The 27,206-nt window shown below is 38.0% G+C and overlaps 3 protein-coding genes across 7 annotated transcripts in view; 1 reads left to right on the top strand and 2 right to left on the bottom strand.

Moving 5' to 3' along the window:
* Window positions 1-21,164, top strand: part of LOC129444953 (uncharacterized) — a 27,176-nt gene extending 6,012 nt beyond the window's left edge. For 2 of the 4 annotated variants that reach the window (XM_055205989.2, XM_055205988.2), the window contains exons 10-21: window positions 1,797-1,955; window positions 3,594-3,647; window positions 3,753-3,795; window positions 3,979-4,195; window positions 8,824-8,903; window positions 9,048-9,155; window positions 9,246-9,326; window positions 12,925-13,029; window positions 13,176-13,288; window positions 17,959-18,081; window positions 18,771-18,819; window positions 20,526-21,164. In XM_055205989.2, the coding sequence (XP_055061964.2) occupies window positions 1,797-1,955; window positions 3,594-3,647; window positions 3,753-3,795; window positions 3,979-4,195; window positions 8,824-8,903; window positions 9,048-9,155; window positions 9,246-9,326; window positions 12,925-13,029; window positions 13,176-13,288; window positions 17,959-18,081; window positions 18,771-18,819; window positions 20,526-20,600 (1,207 nt within the window). In that variant the 3' untranslated portion in view covers window positions 20,601-21,164. The remainder of the gene's footprint in view (window positions 1-1,796; window positions 1,956-3,593; window positions 3,648-3,752; window positions 3,796-3,978; window positions 4,196-8,823; window positions 8,904-9,047; window positions 9,156-9,245; window positions 9,327-12,924; window positions 13,030-13,175; window positions 13,289-17,958; window positions 18,082-18,770; window positions 18,820-20,525) is intronic. The other 2 variants (XM_073866185.1, XM_055205990.2) reach the window with 2 other exon arrangements.
* slc29a4b (asolute carrier family 29 member 4b) overlaps window positions 1-27,206 on the bottom strand; it is a 74,022-nt gene that overhangs the window by 38,900 nt on the left and 7,916 nt on the right. The window lies entirely within an intron of this gene.
* smcr8b (Smith-Magenis syndrome chromosome region, candidate 8b) lies at window positions 21,006-27,206 on the bottom strand. Of its 2 annotated transcripts, XM_055205987.2 has the most exons (3): window positions 27,064-27,206; window positions 23,222-25,806; window positions 21,006-21,611 (listed from the first exon to the last, which is right to left on the bottom strand). In XM_055205987.2, the coding sequence occupies exons 2-3, from the start codon at window positions 25,783-25,785 to the stop codon at window positions 21,197-21,199; spliced, it is 2,979 nt and encodes a 992-aa protein (XP_055061962.2). In that variant the 5' UTR covers window positions 25,786-25,806; window positions 27,064-27,206; the 3' UTR covers window positions 21,006-21,196. The 2 variants fall into 2 exon arrangements, with proteins under 2 accessions (XP_055061962.2, XP_055061961.2); XM_055205986.2 differs by having other exon boundaries at window positions 23,222-27,185.

Below are 27,206 nucleotides of genomic sequence, written 5' to 3'. Positions count from 1 at the left end.
CAAAATAACCTGCAGTTTGGAAAAACAGGAAACACAGGATCATGGGTTGTAGTTGTGATCCTATTTTGTGGCTTTAAAATGCTTAGTAAGACTAGAAAAGGAAGTGGGGCATGCATATCCAAAAAAGTACCAGCTGGTTTACAGTCAACCTAAGTTACAAGTGCCACAACATAATAACACAAGTATAACGCAATAAGTTTTTTCGAACATGGATTTTTAAAATGCATTGGTATATAATTTGCATAATATTTGTAGTCACTTAAAGGAATATTCAATTTTCTTAAAAGAAAAATCCAGATTATTTACTCACCACCATGTCATCCAAAATATTGATGTCTTTCTTTGTTCAGTCAAGAAGAAATTATGTTTTTTGAGGAAAACATTGCAGGATTTTTCTCATTTTAATGGACTTTAATAGACACCAACAATTAACACTTAACTCAACATGTAACAGTTTTTTCAACGTTTCAACGTTCGTTTTCAACGAGTTTCAAAGGACTATAAACAATCCCTGTCTTATCTAGCGAAACGATTGTCATTTTTGACAAGAAAAATAAAAAATATGCTCTTTTAAACCACAACTTTTCGTCTAGGTCTGGTCCAGCGCGACCTAACGTAAATGCGTAGTGACATAGGGAGGTTACGTGTTACATATATAAAACGCACATTTGCGGACCATTTTAAACAATAAACTGACACAAAGACATTAATTAGTATCAGTTGACATACAATAATGTAGGAACGGTCCTCTTTCAACACACTTGTAAACACTGGGGCGGAGTTTCGCGTTCGTCCTCTGTGACCTCTTGACATCATGACGTATTGGTGGGGTCACGCTGGCGCATCACGACCGGATCTAGACGAGAAGCTGTGGTTCAAAAGTGTATACTCGTTATTTTTCTTGTCAAAAATGACAATCGTTTCGCCAGATAAGACCATTATGCCTCGTTTGGGATTGTTTATAGTCCTTTGAAACTGAAAAAAACTGTTACGTGTTGAGTTAAGTGTTAATTGTTGGTGTCTATTAAAGTCCATTAAAATGAGAAAAATCCTGCAATGTTCTCCTCAAAAAACATAAATTCTTCTCGACCGAACAAAGAAAGACATCAACATTTTGGATGACATGTTGGTGATTAAATTATCTGGATTTTTCTTTTAAGAAAATGGAATATTCCTTTAAGCAACCATTTAAGTGTAACAACACAATATTGTATGGCTGCCCAATTGCATAATCACCAAAAGCCTCAATTACAGCTGTCCATTTTTGTTCGGTTCTGTGCCCTTTAGCCATTTGTTTTGAATTTTTTACGTACAACACATAACTCTCATAATTATTTGTTATTTAGATTATATTATTTAGTTTTAAATGTTTAGAATTTACTATGCACCTGCTTCACAGAAAGTTATAAAACATTATTAAACTTTAATGTAAAGTCAGTAATAACCGCAATATCAAGGAAAAACGTCAACAACGTTTTGTCATAATCGTGCAGCCCTACAATATTGTCTCCATAAAAAAGGATCTTAAAAAAGTATCGCTAAAAGAGTAAATATAGTTCTAAATGAATGTAAAGTGATACAATGCTTGGAGTATTGATAGAGCTGTGAAAGTATTGAATGTATTATTTTCCCACTGCAAAAACACAACACTGTAGGAAGTCATGCTAGTAAGGTCAGTTCCTGTTACAGATGTATTCAGTTTAGTCAGCAAAGTGTTTTTATACAGTTGTTAAAATCTACTTACTGGTCATATATTATGTAATTAATGACTTAAATTGTCTTTTCATTGACCGCAGTCTGAACGTGCTACCATGGGACGATCCGTTGCTCACTGCCGTGATGAAAGGTCAGAACGTCACTGGAGAGAGACACGTCAAAGGTCGAAGGGCTGAAATCTTGTCTGAACCCGTGGGAGTGATCCAAGCTAGAGTCTGTAAACTTCAACAAAACAAAAAGTAATTTCTTTTTTTAATGTGATATTTTGATGCAGATTATTAACAATCACATACAATTTACATTACATTGTCATATACTGTAGGCCGCCTGAGTTCGAATATCTGTTATTTACAAAGTTTTATGCATTTTGTGCTTAATGCTTATTTATCAAAGTAATATTTCATCAAAAAATACAAGTTTGGTTAAGTTGACCGTGTGTCATTCCAAACCTGGATGCTTTTTTTTACATAAAGCAAGTAGAAATATACAACAATTTGTTAGACAGCAATTGCCATAAGAGCGATTTATACAACTACATCGTAGGCTGTGCGTAGCCTGACGCACATCTCTCCAAAAATGTAACTATGAGGGCCAGAAGCGATGTAAAGGGTCTGCTAGTAGGGGAGAGTGGGGCACAACCGAAAGCTTTTTGGTTTTGGCTCAATCATTCAAAAAATATTTGAGTTTGATTAATTATATTTTTACACAAGCAGCACACACATCTCTGCTACAAATGACCATTTGAAGTTTGTTTCTAGTACTTATCATTCTTGGACAATTACACCAAACGTGACAGAAGTGCAAACGTTACAACTTACCCCATAGGTGGGTTTAATTGTAACAGGCAGGGGGTTAGTTGTAACACTTGCTAAAAATTAAGTTTGCGAATAGGCAAATATTTCACTATTTTGTCTATATAATTGAAGTGGATATTGTTTATATATCTGTCTATTATAGACAGGTATCCACACTGTATTCATTCATCCAGCCCTTTCTAACAATAGTTCAATTATAAATAGATACAAATGTCTAAATATGTGAGAAAAAGCAGCACAATTATGACTTTTTTTTGTATGTGACCCAGTTTGTAATAATCACACTACAGTTTCAAAATCTAATTCTGAGATAATGAGCATCAAAGTCTGATTTTAGCCATTCATTTCATTATGATTTCAATCTTTGACGTGACCTTATTCAATCAATATTAAACATATGAACAAAAATACATTTGACACACGATTTTTGATAAGACGGGCACGTTTATTTTGTTGGCAGCCAGTAATCATTTGTGTGTAGCCTATTTAAAACAACGGCAAGAATTACGCTAACGTTAGCGGTTTTCATATTGTAAGTGCTGATGGTTTAGTTGTAACACAGAGTTACAATTAACCCCGCTGGGTCAAAATAGTTTCAAGTCCACCAAAAAAGTTGCTAAGAGCTGCAGACATATTTCAAAACGATGTATGCCATAGCATTGGATTTGGTATCTTACACACCTAACTTAGAAACCAAAAAAAATATGATGATAAAATTTACTTGCATGCTACCAAAACACTTGTTCATCAAAAACTCTCTGAAAAAAACATTGTACATTTCCAATAATTTGAGGGAGATCATCGTCTTTTGGCAGCGTGAAAAAAATACCGAAAACGCTCAACTTTGTGCGACAATGCAAACAGTCCGTGTTACAACTAACCCCGCGTTCGTTTTTGCCCCGTGCACCCCTACTCCTGTCAGGTCAAAAAAATCTGTGTTGCATTTCTTGCATATGCATTTCTGTTTGCGACGGTAAAAACAAAGATGGCCATTCAACTTAAATGTTAAAAATGTTTTATTGAGCATTTTAATTTGATTTACCTCTTCTGTGTATTTGTTAGGTATCGTGAGCTGGCTCGGTATCTCAAGCTTGTTAAATGCTTCAGTAGCCCTACGTGAGTGACACTGATATGACATGAACCCGCTGTGATGTTATTAATGCAGAATGCTGTTATTTGTATTAATAGTGTGTCAATCTTGTGTTGATGCCTTGTATTTAGGCTAGAGAAATTGAGAGACTTGATTCCCCTCTATCTATGCAAGGTACAATTATTTTTGTAATCTTTGTAATTTTAAATATTATTGTTTATTATATCATGCATACTGTTAATACTAAAGAAATAACTTCATAAAATTGACCTATAGGCTATTATCGAATCATCATTGAATCAGATAATTTCACAAGGTTTCAGTGTTTATTTTGTGTTGTTTATGTGTATTCTGTAGGTTGGAGAATACATTGGTGCAGTGAATGCCATGCTATCGCCAATGCCCGGTACCGCTTGCCCCGCCTCCAGACTCACACCTGCACAATTCAGAGGTTTCCTCAGAGTTCTCGTGTCAGGCCACGCCCCTGTTATAAAAAATCAACAAGCTGATTCAGGAACCGTCAATATGATCGTGCCAGATCATTTATTGGCAACTGAGTGGACACCCATTGAAGGTATCGAATTAAAAGCATTCTTATTTACATATAAAAACTGTACATATCGCTCTATGTAGCAGATGCTTTTACCTAAATCAACTTTTAAAATAAATTTCACATAAGCAGAAACAACTGATTCAACAGAACACAATATAGGTAAGCTTTAAAGGGGTAGTTCAGCAAAAAAATTAAAATGATCCCATGATTTACTCACCCATAAGCCATTCGAGATGTGTTCACATGTTCATCATTTTTCAGACCAACACAATTTAAGTTATTTTAGAAAATGTCCTTGCTCAAGCTTAAAGTATTAGTCCATTTTCTTAAAAAAATCCAGATAATTTACTCACCACCATGTCATCCAAAATGTTGTCTTTGTTCAGTTGAGAAGAAATTGTTTTTTGAGGAAAACATTCCAGGATTTTTCTCATTTTAATGGACTTTAATCAGGGTTTCCGCGGGGTTGTAAAAGGTAGTAAAAGGTAGTAAATTAAATTATGCCAAATTAAGGCCAGTAAAAAGTAGTAAAAAGTAGTAAGCGTCATCTGACGAGGTAGTAAATTTTCGATTGCCTTTTGTAATGTTATGATGCCTGGAAATTAGTTCAAATCACCCGCATATCTGGGCAAATAATCAAAGATCTTTCGTCTCTGGGATGTGATCAAAGCCTGGAGTGGAGCCAAATCACGTTCCTCTCTCGGCAGTAAGCGTTCTGTAATCACTACGGACCGGATCCACTCCGGGTTTTTGACTGTATCACGTTAAGCTGAGTTAAAAGTTTATTTCAGCTAGCATGGTCAAACTTATAATGCAGGAAGGCTCCGATGTTTTGAAGATCGATAAAGGTGTAAAAGGCTTAGCGAAATGATGAAGATTGGCAAGCCTTTCAGTTCGTGGGCTAAGAAAACCAAACAGGTAATTGCGTGTCTTTGCACAGTATGACTAACGTAAGGGGTCCTGTATTTTGGGGGTAAATGATTTCTCACGTTACTGATCATCCGCGGCACGCTTTTTAATGCTATGCTGATATAGCCAGTGGCTGGTACAACGGGTTTGTTTAACTCGTGGGTAAACTTCATGTGGCGCCACAACAACCAAAAGGCAGATGACATCCAAATCCCTTGAGAGCGATTGACGAGGAATCATATGAGGAGACTGCTTCCGAAATGCTCTCGCGCGACTTTGATGTCATCCACCTGTCGGTTCTTGCAGTTGCATTTGCGTGTTGTCACAAAAACGTAACATTTGTACATATATTTAAGCACAGCAGTTTAAAAACGAGTGATTTTAACCTCTTAAACCCTGAGGACCCAGTCCCGGGTACAAAATTTCGTATTTTGAGTCAAATAAAATATTCTTTTAATCTTTAATGGTCCATCATGGACCCCAGTAACACATATGAGATACTGTTTGAAAGCTTAGACTCTCTACTTTCTCCAGATATGCATCACTTTGAGAAATCTTATACTGTAAGAAAGTTATTTACACTTAATTTACACTATCACCCCCCCCCACAATTTTTTATATGATTTAATATTCACATATTTCATATTTTTCAAGTATGACAAACATGGGCAAGTCTTATATCAAATGAAAGCTCTCATTCTCAGGAATATGGCTACAGCGTTAGTTTTGTTCTATTATCAACACATATCCAACAATAGTTGAATGAATAATAAGGTAAAAACTCGTCTTTTGTAAACATATGGGAAAATTGAGTGTGGACTGCCTCAGATTGCACATATAGCCACAAATGATACACCATCTTTTCTCTTAGGTCCTACTCTAAAAAATGAGTCCATTCACAGCATTTTCTTAGGTTGTGTGCATGAATAATCCCTTGTTATTTATTATATGTGCAAAACAAAAAATTAATATTTATATGAAAAATGTATTTTCGGACACTTCAGTAAAATGAAAATAACTTTTGAATGCGACATGCTAAAGAGATCATTCTTTTTTTGGGTGTTTACTGTCTGCTGCTGGTAACAACCAGAACTGTCTGCACTCTGCTAGAGCACCCAGAACCAGAGTTATAAACTATCAGAGGCAGTATTTACAACATATAAAAATAAAATTTGGTGTTTCATCATATGAAAAACAACATAAATAACACTATTTGTCACAAACAGCAGCTTTTTATGTAACTTCAAAGGGTTTTCTTTAAAATGATATAAAGCAATTGCATTTATTCCACTGTATGTGCTTATGGGAGCACTTCAAATGTTTTTAGGCAGAAATTGTATACAAAAAGGGTATTATTCCTCCCATCAGTTGGAGTAAAATAACTTTTGCATAGATTATGATAGAGAAAAAAATATTTTTTCCTCTGTAAGCTGGCAATTGCTGGAATCAAACAAAACTGTCTGCAGGGAGCTGAGGCACTCAGGGCCAGAGTTATACACTTTTAAATAAAAGCTTTAGAAAAAAAACATCAAAAAGCGCCTATTTATTTTTGTGTTTATTAGAGGACTGACATCACATACAACCATGTTTAGCACTTTCAACAGTGTTTTATGTAATTTCAAAGGGTTTCCTGTAAAATGATACCAAACATTTGTATGTAAACCTCTGCATGTGGGTATGGGAAGCTTTTGAAATTGGGTAGGCCAAATCCAGGCGAAAATCCCCAAAATAGCTTCAGGGTGGAAGAAGTTAAGCCATTCAAACACAAACAACAGTGCGTCCGCTGTTTCTGTGTCAGAGGAGCACGCTAGCCGCGCATTCGTTTCTCATTGAGCATGTGTTGTACGTATTTTTGCCGCTTTATTGGCCTTAAATAACACATATGCCTCAAAAATCCCGTCTTTGCAAATATCCTCATATAAACACGACCATTTAGGTCTTAAGAGAAAGTAAACAGCAGAAACATTGCGCACAAACTAGCACATCAGCGCTGCCTCTATTGTAACATAATATTTTGTTGATAAAGGTACAGTCATTCAATTTACAACTGTCACTATGGTTACAGGCATCCTGTGCGAATTCTACACGACTTTGACTCGAGTTACTCGTTCAGGGTTTATATTCATACACATAACCTTACTGTATTAGAGCTGTGACTGTAAAATGTTGTGTGAACAGAACAGACCCTGGATCATTCGTTTATGTGTACTGAATAATATGATATGAAAAAGTTGTATTTGTTCACATTAGTAAATGCATTATATAACATAAACAAACAATGAAAAATATAGAGTATATAATCATTAATTAATTCTTGTTTATGTCATTACAGTAATTGACGGTGGTTCATGGTGCATTCACTAATGTTAACAGTTTCAACTTTGATTAAAAAATTATTAGTAAATGCTAAAATAAATACATTTACAATTAATAAATAATTAATAAAAGATTCATTAAAGGTGGTGATATTCATGTTTTCTTTTTATACAGTATAGTGAGTTATTTAGCTGTTTCGCCTTAATCTGAAATGCCCTGCAAACTACAGCTAGCTATATGCCACATGAGACGTCAAAATGGAATTTATGGCAAAAAAATCGCCCCTTAAAATGCTATTGGTCTCGCCTACATAAAGTGTTAGGTAAAGGAATATGACTTGGCCTGAAAAATATTTCAGTCAAAAGAATTTTTTTCACTTTAATTCTTTTTTGTATGTTATATATGTCAAAATCTGTGTAAATAATAGAAAGGTCGCTGATTAACACTTGCAATTCAGTGTCGTGATGGTTTTAAAAAATATTCTGAAGGTAGTAAAAAAGGTAGTAAAAAGTAGTAAATTTAACTCAAGGATTTCTGTATAAACCCTGTTAATGGACCCCAACACTTAACAGTTTGAATGTGCTTTAAAATTGCAGTTTCAAAGGACTAAAAACAATCTCAAACGAGGCATAAGGGTCTTATCTAGCGAAACGATTGTCATTTTTGGCAAGAAAAAAAACACTTTTAAACTACAATTTCTCGTCTTCCTCGGTCGTGTGATGCGCCAGCTGACCTCACGTAATACATCATCACGTCGAGAGGTCACGGATGACGTATCGAAACTACGCCCAAATGTTTACAAGTTTAGAGAAAGAGGACCATTCGGACGTTGTTGTATGTCGAATGATACTAATTAATGTCTTTGTGTCAGTTTATTGTTTAAAAGGGTCCGCAAATGTGCGTTTCATATATGTAACACGTGACCTTTCCATGTCATTACGCAATAACGTAAGGTCGCGCTGGCACGTCACAGGACCGGAGATGGACGAGAAGTTGTGGTTTGGAAGTGCATATTTTTTGTTTTTCTTGCCAAAAATGACAGTCGTTTCGCTAGATGGGACCCTTGTGCCTCGTTTGGGATCGTTTATAGTTCTTTGAAACTGCAATTTTAAACTGCATGGGGACTCTTAAGAGTTGGGGTCCATTAAAATGAGAAAAATCCTGGAATGTTTTCCTCAAAAACATAATTTCTTCTCAACTGAACAAAGAAAGACGTCAACATTTTCCATGACTTTCAAGCCCCCAACAAAGTGCTCTACTTACAAACCATACTTCAATGGACTATTGATCCAAACAGTAACTGCAGATCCAAATTTTCCGATTACTAAGATCACGTCATGTAGTTGTTGTTTTGTGTAACATTCAGGTGCTGCTGAACTAAGGTTATGTTTATTGTATATTAATGTTTTCTGCTTTCACCAAAGGATCAAATTTGCTGAAGTTGATGGAGGTACTGAAGTTTGCTTTGAGAGTTTTGGACTGTAACACTGCTGTTTTTGCAGATGTAGGTAAAATTAATGGTTTTCAAATAAATTATTCTTACTTTTTTTTTTAAATACACAACTAGTAATACACAATGATTAGAAATTGAGAGCCACAACTTTTCTGGTGTTTTGTGTGTTATGAGGGCTCTGTCTGTTTGTTATAGTCGGAGAGCTGGATGTATTTACTCAGTGTAATCAGTTCCAGTCACATTAGTCCGGATGGACTCGTCGTCGCTGCTTTCTATGCGGAGCCTGATCTCAGCTTTCAAATGGTAAGTGTGTTTGTGTGAAGGGCTTTGTGTTGTGTATGTAGAGGCTCAAACAATATTTTAATGCGGATCTGTTTATGTGTTTCCCTTCAGGTGACAAGAAGCCTTTCCAGTGCAATTCTGGAAGAGCTGTCGTCCACTTCCCGATTACAGATTCCCAAAGCATTTGAGAATGTGAGTTTAACTGGGTTTGTTTTTTGTCTAAAGGCCCATTCACAGAAAGAACTATAACGGTAACTTCTGTTAATAGGCCACTACCCAGATAGCAATTACATTTGGCCCGGATCCATTTTAAGGCCCTGGCCTCCGTTTCTATCTTAGAGACGTTTTCTGATTTTGATCCAGATCCGTGCCAGATAGAGGTTTAAGCTTAAACATATAACTGCCATCAGTTTAGTATTTATATAATTTTACAGATCTGGCCCAGATCACTTTTCCCATAGGTAACCGAAAGACGTTAGTTGTGTCTGACACTGATTTGGTCCAGATCTGTAATACGAATCTGAGCTGATACTGACGGTCCTGGATCGGCGCTGGCACATATCTGCAACCAGAGGTGTAAAATCCATGTGCCATGAGTAAAAGTCCTTTCCAGTATTTTGTTCCAATCACCTGGATTTGCTAATTAGTCCAGTTTTTCAGCAGGAGGTGACCTCCTGGCTCGTTGGTGTTTTAAGCCCTCAACGAGGCCTTCAGGACAGCGCTGGTGCTGGATGTCGGGCCTTCCGCCGGCTTCTGGCGGTTCGAGCTCGCCGTTGGTTAGGCTTGCCGCGATAGTCGGTGAAACGGTGATAACCGGTGCTTCAGCCTCTCACCGGTTAGATCACTTGCCCACCGCGACACCGTCTTTCACCGTCGTTTTGATATTTTCGTGTAATTTAATCATTTCGTTAGAGAGAGCAAACTGAATGTGTCTGGTGCCTGAATTAAGCGGAGCTGAACGCGTTTCACGTCACAAAGCAGCAGGTGTCAGATTTCATTTATTCCTGTCAGAGTTTGCGAGGCAAGCTGACTGACCAGACGAAGGCAGAAGCCGCGTGCTTACTCGTTTTTTTTAATAATATAAATATATGATGTTTAATATAAGCGAGATCATTTTGTTGTTGTGTTTATCATCAAGAAAAATAATAAACCCATCATTCAAGCAGCGCTTGGAGAAGTAGCAGCGCTTGGAGAAGTAGCCGGTTGCTCTGCTTGGGACTGGCTGGTTCTTTGAGAATTACCTGCGCACATTGACTCAAGCACTTAATTAAATCAGCTGTTGGACTCGCATTGCACGCAAATTCATACGCAATTTAACGTAGCGTACGCAAGCACTGCATTTAAACAGTTGCGTAATTCAAAAGTGAAAGTAAAATGTGCACGTCTGCATGCGCATTTATAAGCCCCTCCCACACGGTGACACCGGTATCACCGTGTTTGTGACGCGCTGATTAACCGGTGGGAAAATTACGTCACCGCGGCAACCCTACCGTTGGTCAGGTGAGTAGCGCAAATATGGTAAGATAGGAATGTGACTGTTTTTGAATTCAGCTCGAAATGTATTGAGCGTTTAAGTCACGTTTCTGCATTTTCACATGTCTGTGGCGCCACTTTCTTTTTCGTGCCAATTTCAGTATTGGTTACTCAATTTTTTTCCTTATTTCAAGCCATTGTTGCATGGGATTGGGGTTAGATTTGTGGGTTTCGTCTGATTTTTAAACTGTTTTCGCATGAGGATAAAATTGGGTTTGGCATAATGCGGACGTCATTTTAAGCATTGGTTATATGTTTATTTGTCAGAATTTTAAACCGTTTTCGCTTGGGGTTAGAGTTGAGTTAGGGTGAGGATGTCATTTTATGTAACAGAAAGTTGTTCTAATCCCAAGCGACAATTGTAAGATAATAAGAAAGAAAATTGAGTAACCAATACGTGAAACTGGCACAAAAAAGAAAGTCGTGATACGTACACGTGAAAACGCAGAAACACGTCACTTAAACACTCGAAACATTTCGAGCTGAATTCAAAAACAGTCACATTCCTATCTTACCATATTTGCGCCACTCACCTGACCAACGGTGAGCTCGAACTGCCAGAAGCTGGCGGAAGGCTCGATATCTAGCGCCAGTGCTGTGATTGGCTGAAACGCTCGGGGCACGGGGAGTGCCTTCCAGGCAGCACTGCCTTGAAGGCTTCGTTGAGGGCTTAAAACAGTGGTTCCCAAACTTTTTCAGAGTTCGGCCCCCTTTGTGTACAGTGCATTCCTTCGCGGCCCCCCCCAAAAAAAATTGTGACAAACCGTTCTAAAACTCATCATTTTAAAAAAAAAACATTAAATTATACAAAAAAGTAGTGCTTTTGGTTAGTAGCCTATTTTTTTAGGTTTAATTACACAGAATTCATGATAAATTAATGTATTTCATAAAATGTAATAAAACTTGGGCCCCCCGGCACCATCTTACGGCCCCCCTGTGGGCCCCGGCCCCCAGTTTGAAAACCACTGGCTTAAAACACCAACGAGGCAAGAGGTCACCTCCTGCTGAAAAACTGTGCTAATTAGCAAATCCAGGTGATTGGAACAAAATACTGGAGAGGACTTTTACTCATGGCACATTTTACACCTCTGTCCGCAACAACCCCGAAAAACAGACTAGAAACGGCTTCGGCCCGATGTGCGTTTGGACTCCGGAACGAGACCGGCTCTATCCTTTTGCGGTTGCGGTCCTGTTCCGTTACAGCATCCAGTGGCTATCTGGGTAGTCATTGGCTGACGTTAAAGAGTAACTAAACCCTAAACCAACTTTTTAAAGTTAATAATCTGTAAAAATGATGCTTTATTAGTGCTGTTCATTGATTTTAGTAAGTTTTTTGACATTTGGATATAAAGTGTTTCAATACTGCAATGTATGGTGTAAACACGTCTAAGTGCTGCCCTCTTCAAGTTGAACGGTGGCTGCTGCAGTTGAATTTTCCTATTGGATGTTGGGTCCAAAAAATGACTCGTGACATAAGCAGGTTCAAGCTCACCACGCCCTTGTTACGATCTCACCACACACTTGGTACGAGCTTAGTTCGTCCCCTCTATCTCCGTAGGGATCTGCCCACTTTGCTTGCATTTTTCAAATATTGCCAGTGGGTGGAGTCAGGCTTTGACCAGGGGTTTAGTTACGCTTTAAGGATCTCTAAATGCCAAATATTGGCAGGTTAATAAAGCTGGTCAAGACACTATGTTAGATACCCATCTTTATTACATGGCTCGTTGGAATGATTTGTTATTCCCAGATAACAACCGTTCAAAACTAATAACACACGGTCACCCAGGTGCTGCAAATCATTTTTAAAGGGACAGTTTAATATTACACAAAAGTTAAATATAAATATGTCTTTTAATAATAATATATATGACATTATATTTACAAATATCAACCAAATAGCATGTTCATGGCTTTTAAAAGCGAAAGTAAATGGGTTTGCCTTGCAGAAGGTCTGCATGTGTTAAAAATGAGCAAATAAAATATTTCACATCAATATTTTGGAGGTGTCCCCAAAGTGTCACCGCAGTGACGCAGCGCAAGTTCCCTCGAAAAGGTAACTTTAACAATGTATCTTAAAAGAATGCAACCTTGCTCTCACTTGAAATGTGTCCCCACATTTAGTCTTTGAATTTGAGGGTATTGGACCTGAAAAGTCCTTGAAAGGTCCTTGAATTTGAGGGTATTGGACCTGAAAAGTCCTTGAAAGGTCCTTGAATTTGAAGTTAACTAAGGTGTGGGAACCCCGTTTTCTTTTTAGGGATATCCTGACCAGGCAAGGCTGATGCTGGCCACTCAGGCTTTGGTACTCCGAATATTTCATTCAAAGCTCACCCCTATCCTGGCCGTCATCTTTGCTTTCAGGGTGATTATTTTCTCTTTACGTACCTTCAATTTTACACAAAGTTTAGTCTGAACTTTAAGTATTAGTATAAAATGTGTTAATATCAGTAGACCAGATATTTAGAAATACAGCTATTAGTAATTAAAACCTTTTTATTTTACATTTAGTTCAACCGCTGGGCTCTTCGCTGGTTGTTTTGTGGCCTTCTTGTGAGACCCGAGGTGCTGCACTTTGTCATGTGCAGTGTTTTGGATGAACTGTGTCAAAAGCAATGCCAAAGGTATGTCCTCACACACTGCCCACATGTAAAAAATGACAGGAATGGACTAGGGATGTCCTGATCCGATACAAAGTATTATAAAACACCATAAACGTTTTATGCACTATAATCAAAGTCTTTTAATACACTCCATAGCTTCATGTGAAGAACAAACGCACATTTAAAGATATTTAAGTTGACAGAAACTCTGTACTCGCAACTGGGTTAATCCAGACAAATGAAACGCGCCATTGACACAAGCACACACGACAACTGCAGGCTATAAATAACTTCAAATGTGTTCTTCTGAAAAGTGATGGATGTGTGTATCTTTGATTGCTTAAAGCAGTGGTCTCAAACTCCCGGCCCGCGGGCCATTTGTGGCCCGCCCTCCCCCTCTCTGCGGCCCGCGTCACCCTTCAACAATATAACGTAATCTGGCCCGCAGAAAGATTTTTATTTAAATTCGTTTTTTATTTAAACGTTTAAGGGTCCGGTCACATGTCGCGTCTAACAACGCGAGTTAAAACGAGTCGAGGCGTTTCTTAAAGTTTGTTTACTTTTCAAAGTGCTTGCTTGGGAGCGGAGGTTGCGCAGCGTGGGGTCGCGTCATTCGTTGCTACGCAGCCACGAGCGCGCGCTCCGTGATGGCGAGGGTAACGGAATGCGTGATCGGATTTTAATTCCTCTCGCGTCAATCATATCATTGTCACAATGCGATCAGTTCATCTGATCGCGACTTTGTAGTGTTTGTCCAGAGAAGATTTGTTACTTCCGGGTGGATACTCTGTTACTCAGAGAAGAGCTGCTGTGGGGTTATTACCGTAGTTCACATCAAGTCACAGCTTCTAATGGAGACACCGCAGTGAGATGTAGTGCAACAGTTTAATATTAAACTACGGATGAGAAAATGACCCATCAAAGTGCCCAGGTTAGGAAAAGAGGAAAGATGAGGAGAAATTACAGAGGATACAAGTACTTCTATATGAAATATATATGAAGTATAATACATTATTATCTTGCTTGCTTATACATAGAGCAGTATTATTTATTTTTACTGTCCAAGCTTATGTAACATTGACTACCCATCCAAATGTTTTAGGATCACTTTCACTTATTAATATTTTTCTAAATATAATAGCAAATTCATTAAAACGGTGGAATAACAAAAAGGAACATAATAAAGTCAATACTATGACTGAAAACAGTCAAAAATAAATAAAAACAGAAACACTTACTGTTGGTACATTTTTTATAATAGTTTATAAATGTATAGGAATTAAATTTGTTAGTTTTAATAGGCCTTAGTTAATAATTCAAAGCCTAATAAGGTTAAAAAAATTACTTACTTTTATAAAATAATGTATATTAAAAAATAAAAAACACTGTTTATATATTTTCAAGTATTATTATACATAAAAAAATATTTTAAAGAAATATTGTACTTTTTTGAACGTTAAAATAGCTCTGCGGCCCTCTGATGAAATGTCAGTCTCAGAAATGGCCCCAAGCCAGTTTGAGTTTGAGACCCCTGGCTTAAAGGAACAGTATGTAAGAAATGTATATCAATTAATTATAAAATGGCCCTGATATGTCACTAGACATTAAGAAATAATTTTCGTTTCAAATACTTATATCACTGACAACAGTGGTCCGGCCAGGATATTGTCATTTAAAAAGCAGCCCTCAACTGATGTTTATGTTGTCATTTTGTGTATTGGCCACTAGCTGTGTGATTGCAGTACCAGTTTTAGCCACAAGTTTTGTGATTGCAATACCAATTTTGGCCACAATCCTACATACTGTTCCTTTAAGGGTGAGTAAATATTGGGGTGATTTTGGCTGCGTCAGAAAACTTAGGCAGCTGACTGGTTGACTTCGGAGGCATGAAGGCAGCTGAAACGCTTTCTGACATACTTCATAGGCAGCGTGATTGAAATATAAACAGAGAGCGCCTTTGTGATAACTAATCACATATTTGAGAACTACAATACAAATTTCTTACTAGAAATGCAGTTAAAAGGTGTAAAAAGTGAAAATATACATTTATTTACACTAAATTTGTGCTCCAGCCGCTCTCTTGGCCTCCATTTTATTTTTTCGAACTGGACCAGGGTCGACCAATCACATTCCCCATGTGCACACACGCATAGAATTGTGGGACAGGACAATGGAGGTATCTCAGGAGTCAGGAAGTAAACCTAACATTGGATTCGGACATGCCTTGATCCCTTCCTGCCTTGCAATTTAGAGTTTTCAGACGCAGCCGTTGGCTGGAGTTTTGCTTCAAAGCTGATAATTGTAACTTTAGCCTCTCTATCGCCATCTCAGTTTGAGACCTAAAATTGCAGTTATTTGTGGAGTAACTTTCTGTACGTGCGTTGTGCTTCGTGCCGCCTTCTGCTAGGGGTATAAATCTGCGCCTTCATGACGATTCAATCCGATTCCGATTTCTTAGGTCAACGATTCGATTCTTTTCGATTCTTCTGAATTCCCCGTGATCCGATTCGATCCGATTCAATTCTAGATATTTTTAAGGGCTGTCAAAAGATTAAAACATTTTATCTGTTCTAAATTTACCCTAATTTAACATTTTTCAAGTTTTTAATGCTCTAATCAACATGGATTTGGACAAATATTTATACTATATGCAAATGTATGTTTACAACAGCCTGTTTACATTTTCAACAGAACCATCAGCCATAGTTTTATATTTAATTTTCCTTTAGAAGACCTTGTTCTTTCTCCATTTCTGTTTGCTGCTGCATCATTTGTGACCTGTGCTTGCAAATTGAGTTGGGATGAGCAAATTTTCTTAAATTAGTTAACATTTAACAAACATTTAACATTAAAAAACTTCAAAACAATGCATGATTTGTTGGAATCTGACAAAACATGACAGAACTACACCTGTTCACGCAAAGCAAAAACAATATTACTATGTGTTAAATTTATGGTTTTTTGTATAGACGGGTTGCACGGTGACGTCACTAACTGGTTGCGCGCGCAACCGAGAGGCAGAAAGAAGAGAAGTGCATTGTGTTGTATGCTAGTAGCGGTGTCTGTAAGTCAAAATGGCAAGGAGTTGTTGCGTGGAAAATAGTACCAACAGAGTCAGTGCTGGGTGCCTGATGTTAACATACCAGTAGATGCGACTATTACGTTACTAGCATTAAAATTATAACATTATAATTCATACATGTATCACAGTAACACTGCAAAAATAAAGACGGAAAAACAGATCCAACTAAAATAAAGTCTTATTTATATACAAACAATAAAGAACGCTTCAATAATTAAGGTTGCTGCAGTAGCGGATCAGCTCACCAATCTGGCTTTCTGCCTCCTGGATGTGCGCGCACCCTGCAATGTTTGTAAACTTGCAACCCCTCTATTGTTTAAATCTGACATTAAGACAGACCACTTTAAGATGTAGACTAATGCAAGGGTTTAATATAGCCTATATGTTACACAACAGATACTTTTCCTCAACAGTTAACCAAACATTCACTTCAGATATAACAGATTATATGTCATACCTGCGTGAATTCTTGATATTTTTAAAACTGTAATTTTAAATGTCTATATCAGGGTCACGCACTCGCGCGTTTGTGTGCATGCGCGTCAGACGACAGCGTCTGGAAGATTGCTTTTGAGTCACTCTTAATAACTCTTTTAACATCAATCAGGTCAAAAACTGTATCTTTTAATAATTATTCTAACATCGAGCAATGTATTTTCTGTCATTTCTGCATGCTTTAAAAACGAAACCGAAAGTGAATGAAGACGCATCTTTGCTTTAGATTATGGATTTGGGACAGTATACACTTCTCATGAAACTTACAGATAAGGATTATTTTAGATGTTTAATGACCATTTAGAGCATTGGATTCGCTAGACGAGAGCTTAATGTTCTTATTTTTATGAAAACTTCCTACTCATCGAGACAGCGCGGGTCACTTGCTGCGTCTCAATTCATCCAGCTGTGGGCTAGACAAAGGCTCAAACAGAAAGTGCGTGTTGCGCTGACGGTTCCATCGCCTTTAAAAGACTTTGCAATGTGTGTGAACAACAGACTGTGAAACGTAAATAACGCGTGTGAAGCGGTGTGACATAGAAGATAACAATGAGGTTAGTGAGCCCCACGCGCAGCTTAATAGTTGGTTGTACGCATATGTCTGAGCGAATGCTGAAAATAGACAGGCAAGCAGACAGGCGGCAAAATAAACACATTAATAATCGATTCTCTTGCGGACGCATCGATGCATCGAATCGGCGCCTGTATAATCGATGCATCGATACGAATCGATTAATCTTTACACCCCTACCTTCTGCGCGGATTTGATGTCTGTCCATCACCGCATCAGAACACATTTGTCATTATACATCAACAGAAGTACATCCTAAGTTGTATATTCAAAAAAAATTACTCTGAACAAGTAGTACATCTGCAATGCTTGATTAAACTACCTGAATCACGATGCTGATGTCTAACCTGTTAAGATGAAAAACACCCATTTCTCCATGTTCAGTGAGCCAGGGTCCTTACCAGTGCACAAACCTGTATACATAATAATTCACAACCTAGAGAGCTGATTGAGACGCACCCATCGCTATGTTTTTGTGGGAATCGGACCCAAATGCTTTACCAATTGAGCTAAATTTGATTCTACATTTATTTTTCACCATAGTAAATGGGGTGAAGCGGAGCATTCACTGATTTCCTACTTTCTCTGCCTCTACTTCCTGGACAACAATGTGGTCCTAACCGGCAGCACGTATGCCATCCAGAAATTACTTGCTGTTTGGAATGAGTAAGTAACCGCAGTTCATCTCTGGTGTGTATTCATGATACATCACTCACGCTTTCCTCATTACATCATTCTGTAGCAGTGGCGGCTCGTGACTGCACTTCCAAGGATGCGCTAATTCAAAATAAGTGTTCGGATTGTCACGTGTGTGGTTCCCTTTTCCAAAATATGTGTCATGCGTGTGGAGAGATCCTGTGTGCATCACGTGTTTTGTCAAAATAAGTGCCTGCTGCACACGCGTCAAAACAGTTTATGATAAAAGAGACCCTCACGTTCCCTAAATACACGCAAGACACTCCCTTAACAGTAAACTCTGATTAAGCATGAGATTGTGCAAGTATCTGGCACACGCGAGCGTCTCCTTTCAAGTTTAAGGCAGCAGGCACTTTTTTTGGCATGACACGGGATGCACACACGATCTCTCAAAGGGCAAAACACATATTTTGAAATGACGAACCACACACATGATAAGCTACATACATGTTGTGAGAACTTCGCATTGTGCGCTTCAAAAAAAGAAGTCACCAGCCACCACTGTTCTGTAGATATTTCTATCCATCATAAGATGATTTGTGATTGAGTATTGAATATGTACGTAATTTAGATAATATAGATAAATCTGAAAACATTTTGAATCCACTGAACAAATGTACCATAAAATTCAATTCAGTTTTATTTGTCTATCATTTTAGAGTCCGCTACCCCTGGCAGACAAGCTTCAGACTGCATCTTGAATGTAGTGTAAGAGTATCTTTAACTTATTTATGTTTTGATGTAATCTCAATATTAAGTTTACCTCACACCACTTCATTAATAATATTGAAAAGATTTGAAATTGTGTCATATTCATTCATAATGGATCCCATGACGCTTAAAGGGACACTTCACTTTTTTAAAAAACATACTAATTTTCCAGCTCCCCTAGAGTTATATTTTTACCGTTTTGGAATCCATTCAGCCGATCTCCGGGTCTGGTGCTACCAGTTTTAGTATAGCTTAGCATAATTCATTGAATCTGATTAGACCATTAGCATCACGCAAAAAATCAACCAGAGAGTTTAGATATTTTTATTTAAAACTTGACTCTTCTGTAGTTAAATCGTGCACTAAAACCGACAGAAAACCCAAAGCCGCGATTCTCTAGGCCGATAGGAACTATATTCACATTCTGGTGCAATGATCAAGGGCTTTGCTGCCGAAACATGGCTGCAGGAGGCGCAATGATATTACGCACTGTCCAAAAATAGTCCCCTGCTATTGAAAAATGCCAAGGGGACTATTTTCAGGTAGTGCATAGTATCATTGCGCCTCCTGCAGTCATGTTACAGCAGCAAAGTCGTTGATTATTACGCCAGAATGAAAGTATAGTTCCTAGACATATCTGCCTAAAAATAGCAACTTTTAATTTTCTGTTGGTCTTAGTACACAATGTTTCTACAGAAGGGTCAAGTTTTAAATAGGAAAAAAAGCGAAACTCTTTGGTTATTTTTTTTGTGCGATGCTAATGGTTTAATCAGATTCAATGGATTATGCTAAGCTATGCTAAAAGTGCTAACGCCAGAACCGGAGATCAACTGAATGGATTTCAAAGAGGTAAAAATCTAATATTTAAAGGAACAGTATGTAAGAAATGTATATCAATGAATCATAAAATGGCTCTGATATGTCACTAGACATTAAGAAATCATTTTCATTTCAAATACTTATATCACTGACAACAGTGGTCCGGCCAGGATATTGTCATTTAAAAAGTGGAGTTGCAGCCCTCAACGGATGTTTATGTTGTCATTTTGTGTATTGGCCACCAGCTGTGTGATTGCAGTACCAGTTTTGGCCACAATCCTACATACTGTTCCTTTAACCCTAGGGGAGCTGGAAAATGAACATATTTTCAAAAAAAAGTGGAGTGTCCCTTTTAAAGGGGACAGAGAATGATAAACCTTTTTTACCTTGTCTTTGTTGAATTATGGTAGTCTACCCGCATTCACAAACATACAAAAAGTTCTAGACATGCTAAACATCTCAGTCTCATAGAAATTCCTCTTTTAGAAATGTCAGCCAGAAAACGGCCCAATCTGAAAAACTGATGCTTATGACATCACAAGCATCTAACTGCCCCTCCACTTTAAAATAATTGGCTACATTTTTTGAGTGGCAGCAAAGTCAGCCAATCAGTAATGAGATTGCAAGTTAATCCAGTAGGGGGAGCCAAATAGGTGCAAAACCACTTGTTTAAAATCTCTCACCCTAATAGAGCTATCTGAGAGAGGTTTTTAGGAAGCTTCTAAGGCATTACAGACCCAAACAAAAAAATGTTTGTCTACATGTCACATCACAGAACAAGGATAAATACCCCGTTCAATCATTCTATGTCACCTTTAAGGTTTTACTGTTTATTTGGTATCTGTTTCAATCTGTAATCCTGCTTTGTTGTTTTTGTCTTTCAGGTAGCTAATCTTAATAATGAAAAACTTCAGATTCTGCAACAACTTCAACACATCAGCCATGTGCCCACATCCTAACCATATAAATCCGTATAAATGTTTACTGTTGTGTTTTTCTAGGGATTATATTTGGCCCAAATCGATGTTTTTTTCCATCGTTTTCAACAGGTGACCTTTTTTCTCAAGGTTAATATTCCTAATATAATTGTGTAGTTTTTTCAGTCTTAGAATTTCCAATACTGTAAAAATTAAAGACTTTATTATAGTGTTTGAGATTTTCAAGAAAAAAATGCATTAAGTTTTTTCAGAGATGTTGTCAAAGGTCACAAGCCTTAGTAGTGGTTGTTTAAAAAATGTTTAAGGTTGTTTTCTTATGTTACCTGCACTTTCATTGCTGTGTTAAATGTGTTTTAAATATGAATAATTACATTCAGCAGGACAACATACAAATCTCTAAAGATCAATAATTAAACATTTCAAGAATGAAAACATCACAAAAACTGTTTTTATTAATACATAGGTATTCAGTATTGGTTTGGTATAGATACCAAATGGCTCACAACATAAACTGGCAAGAGTATTATAAGTTATAGGAAATATTTTGCATGCAAAAAAATGCACAGACTTTACTATCAAAATGTGTTTGCAAGAAATCAAACCAGACTGAGTATTTTTTAGAGTTTGAATACTGAGTTGGTTGTGTAGCTAAATCGGAGGACATTGGGTGGAGCTTGTGTAAAATCCAGTTTGATGAGCTCCGATAAATAGTGGAGGATTTTTTTATCATCTCTGTGAAATTCGTCATGACCACACACTGTCTGTGTACTCTTACCAGGCATACTGGAAATGTGAATATCATGCGAAAATGTTGAGAGAAACGCTTTGGCAACCAGCTTGCCTAGCACACTGTGAACAAACAAGAAATAGGTGATCCCTCGTATAATGTGGCTCCTTGGATCCACCAGCTGATTGATAAGAGTACCACTATATGTTGGACATCGCAGTGTCTTTTGATCCACATCTAGAACGCTGATGTATCTGCTATAATGGCCCAGAAAGTGAGGCAAACCTGGAGTGACACAGCACGTCCTAGAAAGAAAATCAACACATTTTAGTAAGAATATATATATATTTAAATAATCTTGCTGACCATCTATATTGTGCAAAAAAATAAGCAACCTATCCATTAATATTTTACAATTTTTGCCATTTTAACACGGTAAATTAGATTTGCGTAAAACTTTAGCATTATTTCATAAATGTCAAAAAACGTTCCATTAACCAATGTTATGCTACTAAACTTCTTCAAGGCAAGACCACTTGCTGGTCGAAACATGTTGGCGTTTGGATTTTATAGAATGTAAGCCACACTTAATAAAGGCTTTTTATTTATTCCTTCTCCTTTTGGTATTTTTTGATTGAGTGCCTGGGACTTGTGTTTTTTGTCCTTGGATTTTTCCCTACCCCAAGAGCACCTATCACACAAATATTCTACCTGAGCGCCGGGTTGAACAGTTTCATAGTTCATGGCTACGTGTGTATTTGACTTCATACGGTTCTGCGCAGACCGTCATGCGGATGACATCAAAATATCGCAAGAGCGACTCGAAGGCATACAGAGGAGTCAACTCCTGAATTGCTTTTGCAGTATTTTGATGTTGTGCGATTGTTTTGTCTTGTCCTCCAAATATACTGCGCCATGTTTAAAGAATAATCATGTAACTTTTACGCACATCAGGTGGCCTAAATGTGGAAATATTAGGCTGCATTCACACCAGCCGCGGTAGAGGCTCGAGTGATTTCAATGTTAAGTCAATGTGAAGACACATTGATGCGTGTCTGGAGTGATAGACACGATTCCGCCTCAATTGCACGTCTAGTTTGCGCAAATGGCGCGAATTGAGCGTTGCTGCGAGAAACGCGCGGATGAGGCATCTACCGTGGCGCGATAGACAATTCTGCCTTATTTGCACTTCTAGTTTGCGTAAATTGCGCGAATTGAGCGTTGCCGCTGGAAACGCGCGAGTTGAAAAATTTGAGCTTTGGCTAGAAAACGCGGAAGCCCCTCCCATGACGCAAATTTCTGTGTGAATGTCTCGATGACTAGAATTTTACATGCAAATAAAGCCAGTAAACTCAAAATGTTCAAGTGGCAAACTAGACGCGAATTTAACGCCTCAAACGCGGCTGGTGTGAATCCACAGTTAGGCTTGTCTGAACTGACAGGCGGATGAGGTCAAAGTATAGCGAGAGTGAGTCAAAATTAGACTTCTCCATATGATTTCTCGAATCGTACCCGTGGTGCCTTGACCGTGGTGCATCCGCCTGTCGGTTCTTTCGGCGCTGCATGAACTCAAACAATGGCCTGAACAACCACCACCTTACATATTTGGGAGTTTATGCGAAATTGCTGTTTCCATTCAGCACTTTTAATTCACAATTTGCGCAATTTGAAAGGTAATGGAAACAGAGCTAGTGTCCAGACCTACTGTTTATGGGTTTTTACATGTCCTAAGTAAATTCCCCATTTTTGCCCTTCAACAAAAAAAGTAATGAAAGGTAAATAAAAATAAAAGGTAATGCTGTATGCAAGTGATACTTAACCCTACTCTTTAAGTTGCATCCTACCCAAATATAACCAGTTTGTCAAGAGCATATTAATCTGCAAAGGGAAGTGTTACTCATTGGTAAACGGTTACCTGTTATATCCAACAAGTTTCCAGTTAAGCAGGTCGGTAAGCTGCAGTGGCGTTGAAACCCAAGGTTGAACGCTGTCCCTGTATCGTCCTGCATGTGGGGTGTAGACAGACAATCCCGTAACAAGTCGTCTCACTGTAGCCTCCTCACTGCCGAGCACCACCAGCGTTCGTCCGCTTAAAAGGCTAAAGACTACGTGTACTGCAAACGGAAATTGTCGCAGGAACTTTAATGCTGCCCGTCCTACTTTGCTGCATCTCTGTTTTGTCCCACCGTCTCTTTTATCTCCCTGAGTACAAGTGGAGAAGGTGCAATCTGAGGCAGTGGTGCTGCGAAAACTAAAGCAGTCTGATAAATCATCCCGTAATGTCCGACAGGGCTCCTCCAATAAGGAAAGAGGGGTACATGATGCGTGACGCTCATCCTGAGAAGGAAACATCATGGCCGGGTCTGGCGGAGTTAGAGTAACAAGAGGACAACCATGTGGCTCATTAACAAAAATTCCAGGTATTGCATTTCCAACAACGGAAACGCAGTCGACTTGCTTGTCCTTTTGGTTTTGAGACATGTCTGTCTCATCTGTGTCTTGCTCTGGACTTTCCTCATCAATAACACATGAATATAAAGCATGCAGGTCTTCTGGTAGAATAGAGTCTGTTGTACTAAGTATCTCAATGCTGTCTCCACTGATTGTCCGCCTTGTGGGTACCCTGCCCTGCTTTAGACCCTCCGTTGCTGCTGTGGTACAGATAGGTAGAGATTTTGGCAGTGGTGTATTGTTGAGTATACTTGAACCTTGTGATCTGAAGGACTTTTCTGTTCCTAAGACTTCAATACTGTCTCCACTACTAATGCTGGTCTTCATTACACCCGCAACATATTCTGCATCCTGGGAATTATCACAATCTGCTGCCAAAACGCTGGTGCCTCCCTTATCTTCAATTTCAGTCTGTACTGTGGACCCTTCAGGTGACAGGGGTAGGTTATCATTTAAAGGACTATTTAAGGTACTTGATAAAGTAACAACTCCCAGCTCCAGTTTGATTGGGACCATTTCAACACAGGAAGTATATGACTCAAGACTCACCGGTTCACTAAGTATTGTGGGTGCTGGAAGAAAAGATGCTTGACGGATTGATGAAAGATTGTCAGTCTCTTCCAAGTAAGTGTCCTCAAACAAAAAGTTTGTGGATTTGAGCTTGGGGAGTAGGTTTTGGCAAAGTTGGTTTGCGTAGATGTGGCTGCCATCTCCCCTGAATGTCCGTTCAATGGAGTGCAATTGCTGTAGTGCCTGTTGGTGGAAGTACTCGTCACACAACTCCTCAAGAGTTTTCAAGCGCCTGTCAAATTGCCTACATACAGTGGTGTTAATCAGCTTTGGAGAATGCAGGGGTGTGTTCATGTGAAAGACACTGCATTCTGGTACTGGCCTGGTAAGCTGACCATGCAGTCTAGTATCGTCAAGGTCAGGCTCCAGAGACTGAGGAAGGTCATCTGGTTCATAAGGTGAGAACTCAGAGTTTCTGAGCTTCCTTGTGGGATAGTAGATGACTTGTTTCAGAAGGCTTTTATGTTCCTGAATACATTTCTCCACACTGACCAACTCGTTTGTTTTAGTTGGTGGCATTGAGGCACCTTTCTTCTGCTTGTCCACTCTCTCATTGTCGCCTGTTATCTCTAACACTTCAATATTGATGGGCATAACAGACCTGTTATTTGAGGTGTTCTCACTTTCATACTTTGATGTACAATTTTGTGTCCCTACTTTCTCTTTTAAATGTCCACATCCATCTTCCGCTTTTACTTTCACTTCACTTTTGTGTAACAGTAAATTTTCTTTAAGTTTCTCATCCTCTGTATCTCTCTCTATAGGTACACCTTTTAATGTCCATTCCCTTTCATTGGTGTATTTAACAGATGAGTTATTTACGTTCTCTCTCTCCATCTCTTGAAATAAAACAGCTCTCGTATACTCTAAATCTCTTAGTTTGCCTTCAAGTTCCTTCGCAAAGTTCTTCCTATTCCCAGTTTTCAGGCATTCTGAAACTTTGGAGAACTCCGCAGAAAGCTGCTGAAATTGCTGTATGATTTTATTCTCACCGGACGACACGTAGGCGAGGCAGAAAGGACGCACAAACCCTCGAGCCTCCAGGTCATACAGGGTAAAGTGCTGGACGTATGCAAACACTCCTTCCTTGGAATCCCCTAAAACTACTTTGGAGTCCTCCACAAAGTTCAGTTTAGTGGACATGTTCCCTGAGCCGGTAAGGGAGGTCTGATAGTCCACCGACATGATTCGGAGCGAGAAGTGGTTAAGGTCAAACGTCCCACAAGCTTTGGTTTCATGAGGAACTGTAAGCAAAGGCTGGGGGCCGACTTGCTCAGAAAACTCGGATAACAGGATAAAATCTTTTTTGAATTTCGCAGTGGATATCTTAGACCATGGTGTGGTGTCAACAGCATAAGTGGGAACAGACAGTTCCTCAGGAAGTGCTAATGGGTTTGTGCTTACTTCCCTGAAATCTGGCTCTTTTGTAAAGGCCAACAAATCTGGAGAACCGATCATGGTGGTAAATAATGTATTGATCTGAAACCAGCCAGGGGTGTAAAAAGTACATAGAAATTATAATGAAGTACAAGTTTTGGATCAAAATGAACTCAAATGTTAAACTGCCAAGCTAAATACATTCTTGTTATTAATTTGCACTTATTAAAAATGTAAACATTTTACTATAAATAAAACTGAAACTATAATGCACATATTTGGAAAGCTATCTGTCCTGACAAATGCTTTAGGACACACCAAATGTTAAATTATTAAACTTTAGATGTACTGTCATCTTTTTTAGCTATTTTTACTAAATTTAAGTCACATTCAAATCAGTTTTTTTAACCTTCAGCAATGGTTATAGTTGTAAATCATCGTATCACAGAAATGTGTTTCATTAACTGTTTTCTGAGTTTTAAGTAACAATAAGAGTAAAATTATTTTATTAAGATGAAAATACATTTTTTACTAAATTTGACCGGTCTAGCAGGTAAAGCCAGGTGGGAAAGTACACTAAAATACACTTGAAGTATACTTAAATAGTATTCTATTTTCAGGCACTAATTTTGTATAAAAAACTTTAATCTTTAGTACTTCCTAAGTGTACTCAGTAGTGCTAATTTGAGACACCATTTATGTCAATACGCCTACACTTAAAATCTATTACTGTAAAAAGTAATACTGTTAAATTTAGTGTACTTTTTAAGTACTAAAGAAGTACTATAATTTTAATAAGTACATTTATAGTGTGTAAATTTTACACTTTTATAAAAAAATAATGTTCTTAAATTGACTTTCTTGTATTCAAGTATATTTTTAGTAAATTCAAGTATACTTTATTTTTACCTTTGTGAAATTATCGTAGTAAGACGAAAATACATGTTTACTAGATTTGACAATTATCTAAAATCAAATAAAGCTTATTTGCTTTAAAATGTAAAATTACAGTATTCAATATTTGAAAAAGGTACAAACTATACATTTGTATTAAACTAATGAAGTTAATACTTTACACCCCTGAAGCAGGCACATTCACTTTAATAAGTAAGTTACTCATGTCAAGTCTGTTATCCAGCGCTGCCTGGTCAAGTTTTAGTACGTACTTAATGTCCAATGACTCAGCCAGTGCGTACTAATTTGGACACTTCACGTGTCAATATTACCACAACAAACAGAATACGATCCAATTCGAAATGATTTAAAGAAGACACGCATAAAACATGACAGATCATGTCATTGCAATAAAAAGTCAATGTCGTTTAAAAATGATTAATCTATTGAGATCAATATACATACTTATCAATGAAGTAGCCGGGTGTTCGCGGTAGTGCGGTGGGTTCGCGACGCGTTAATTCCGTTCGTTATTTAGAAGTAAACAAACATTAAAGCGCGTGTCCGAGAGAAGTAAACTAAGCAGCCTTTGCCATAGCTGGCCATGT

The sequence above is a fragment of the Misgurnus anguillicaudatus genome, chromosome 3, assembly GCF_027580225.2.
Source record: "Misgurnus anguillicaudatus chromosome 3, ASM2758022v2, whole genome shotgun sequence".
Classification (NCBI taxonomy): Eukaryota; Metazoa; Chordata; class Actinopteri; order Cypriniformes; family Cobitidae; genus Misgurnus; species Misgurnus anguillicaudatus.
Note: the sequence above shows the minus strand (reverse complement) of the source record. Positions and strands in the feature narration are given on the sequence as shown.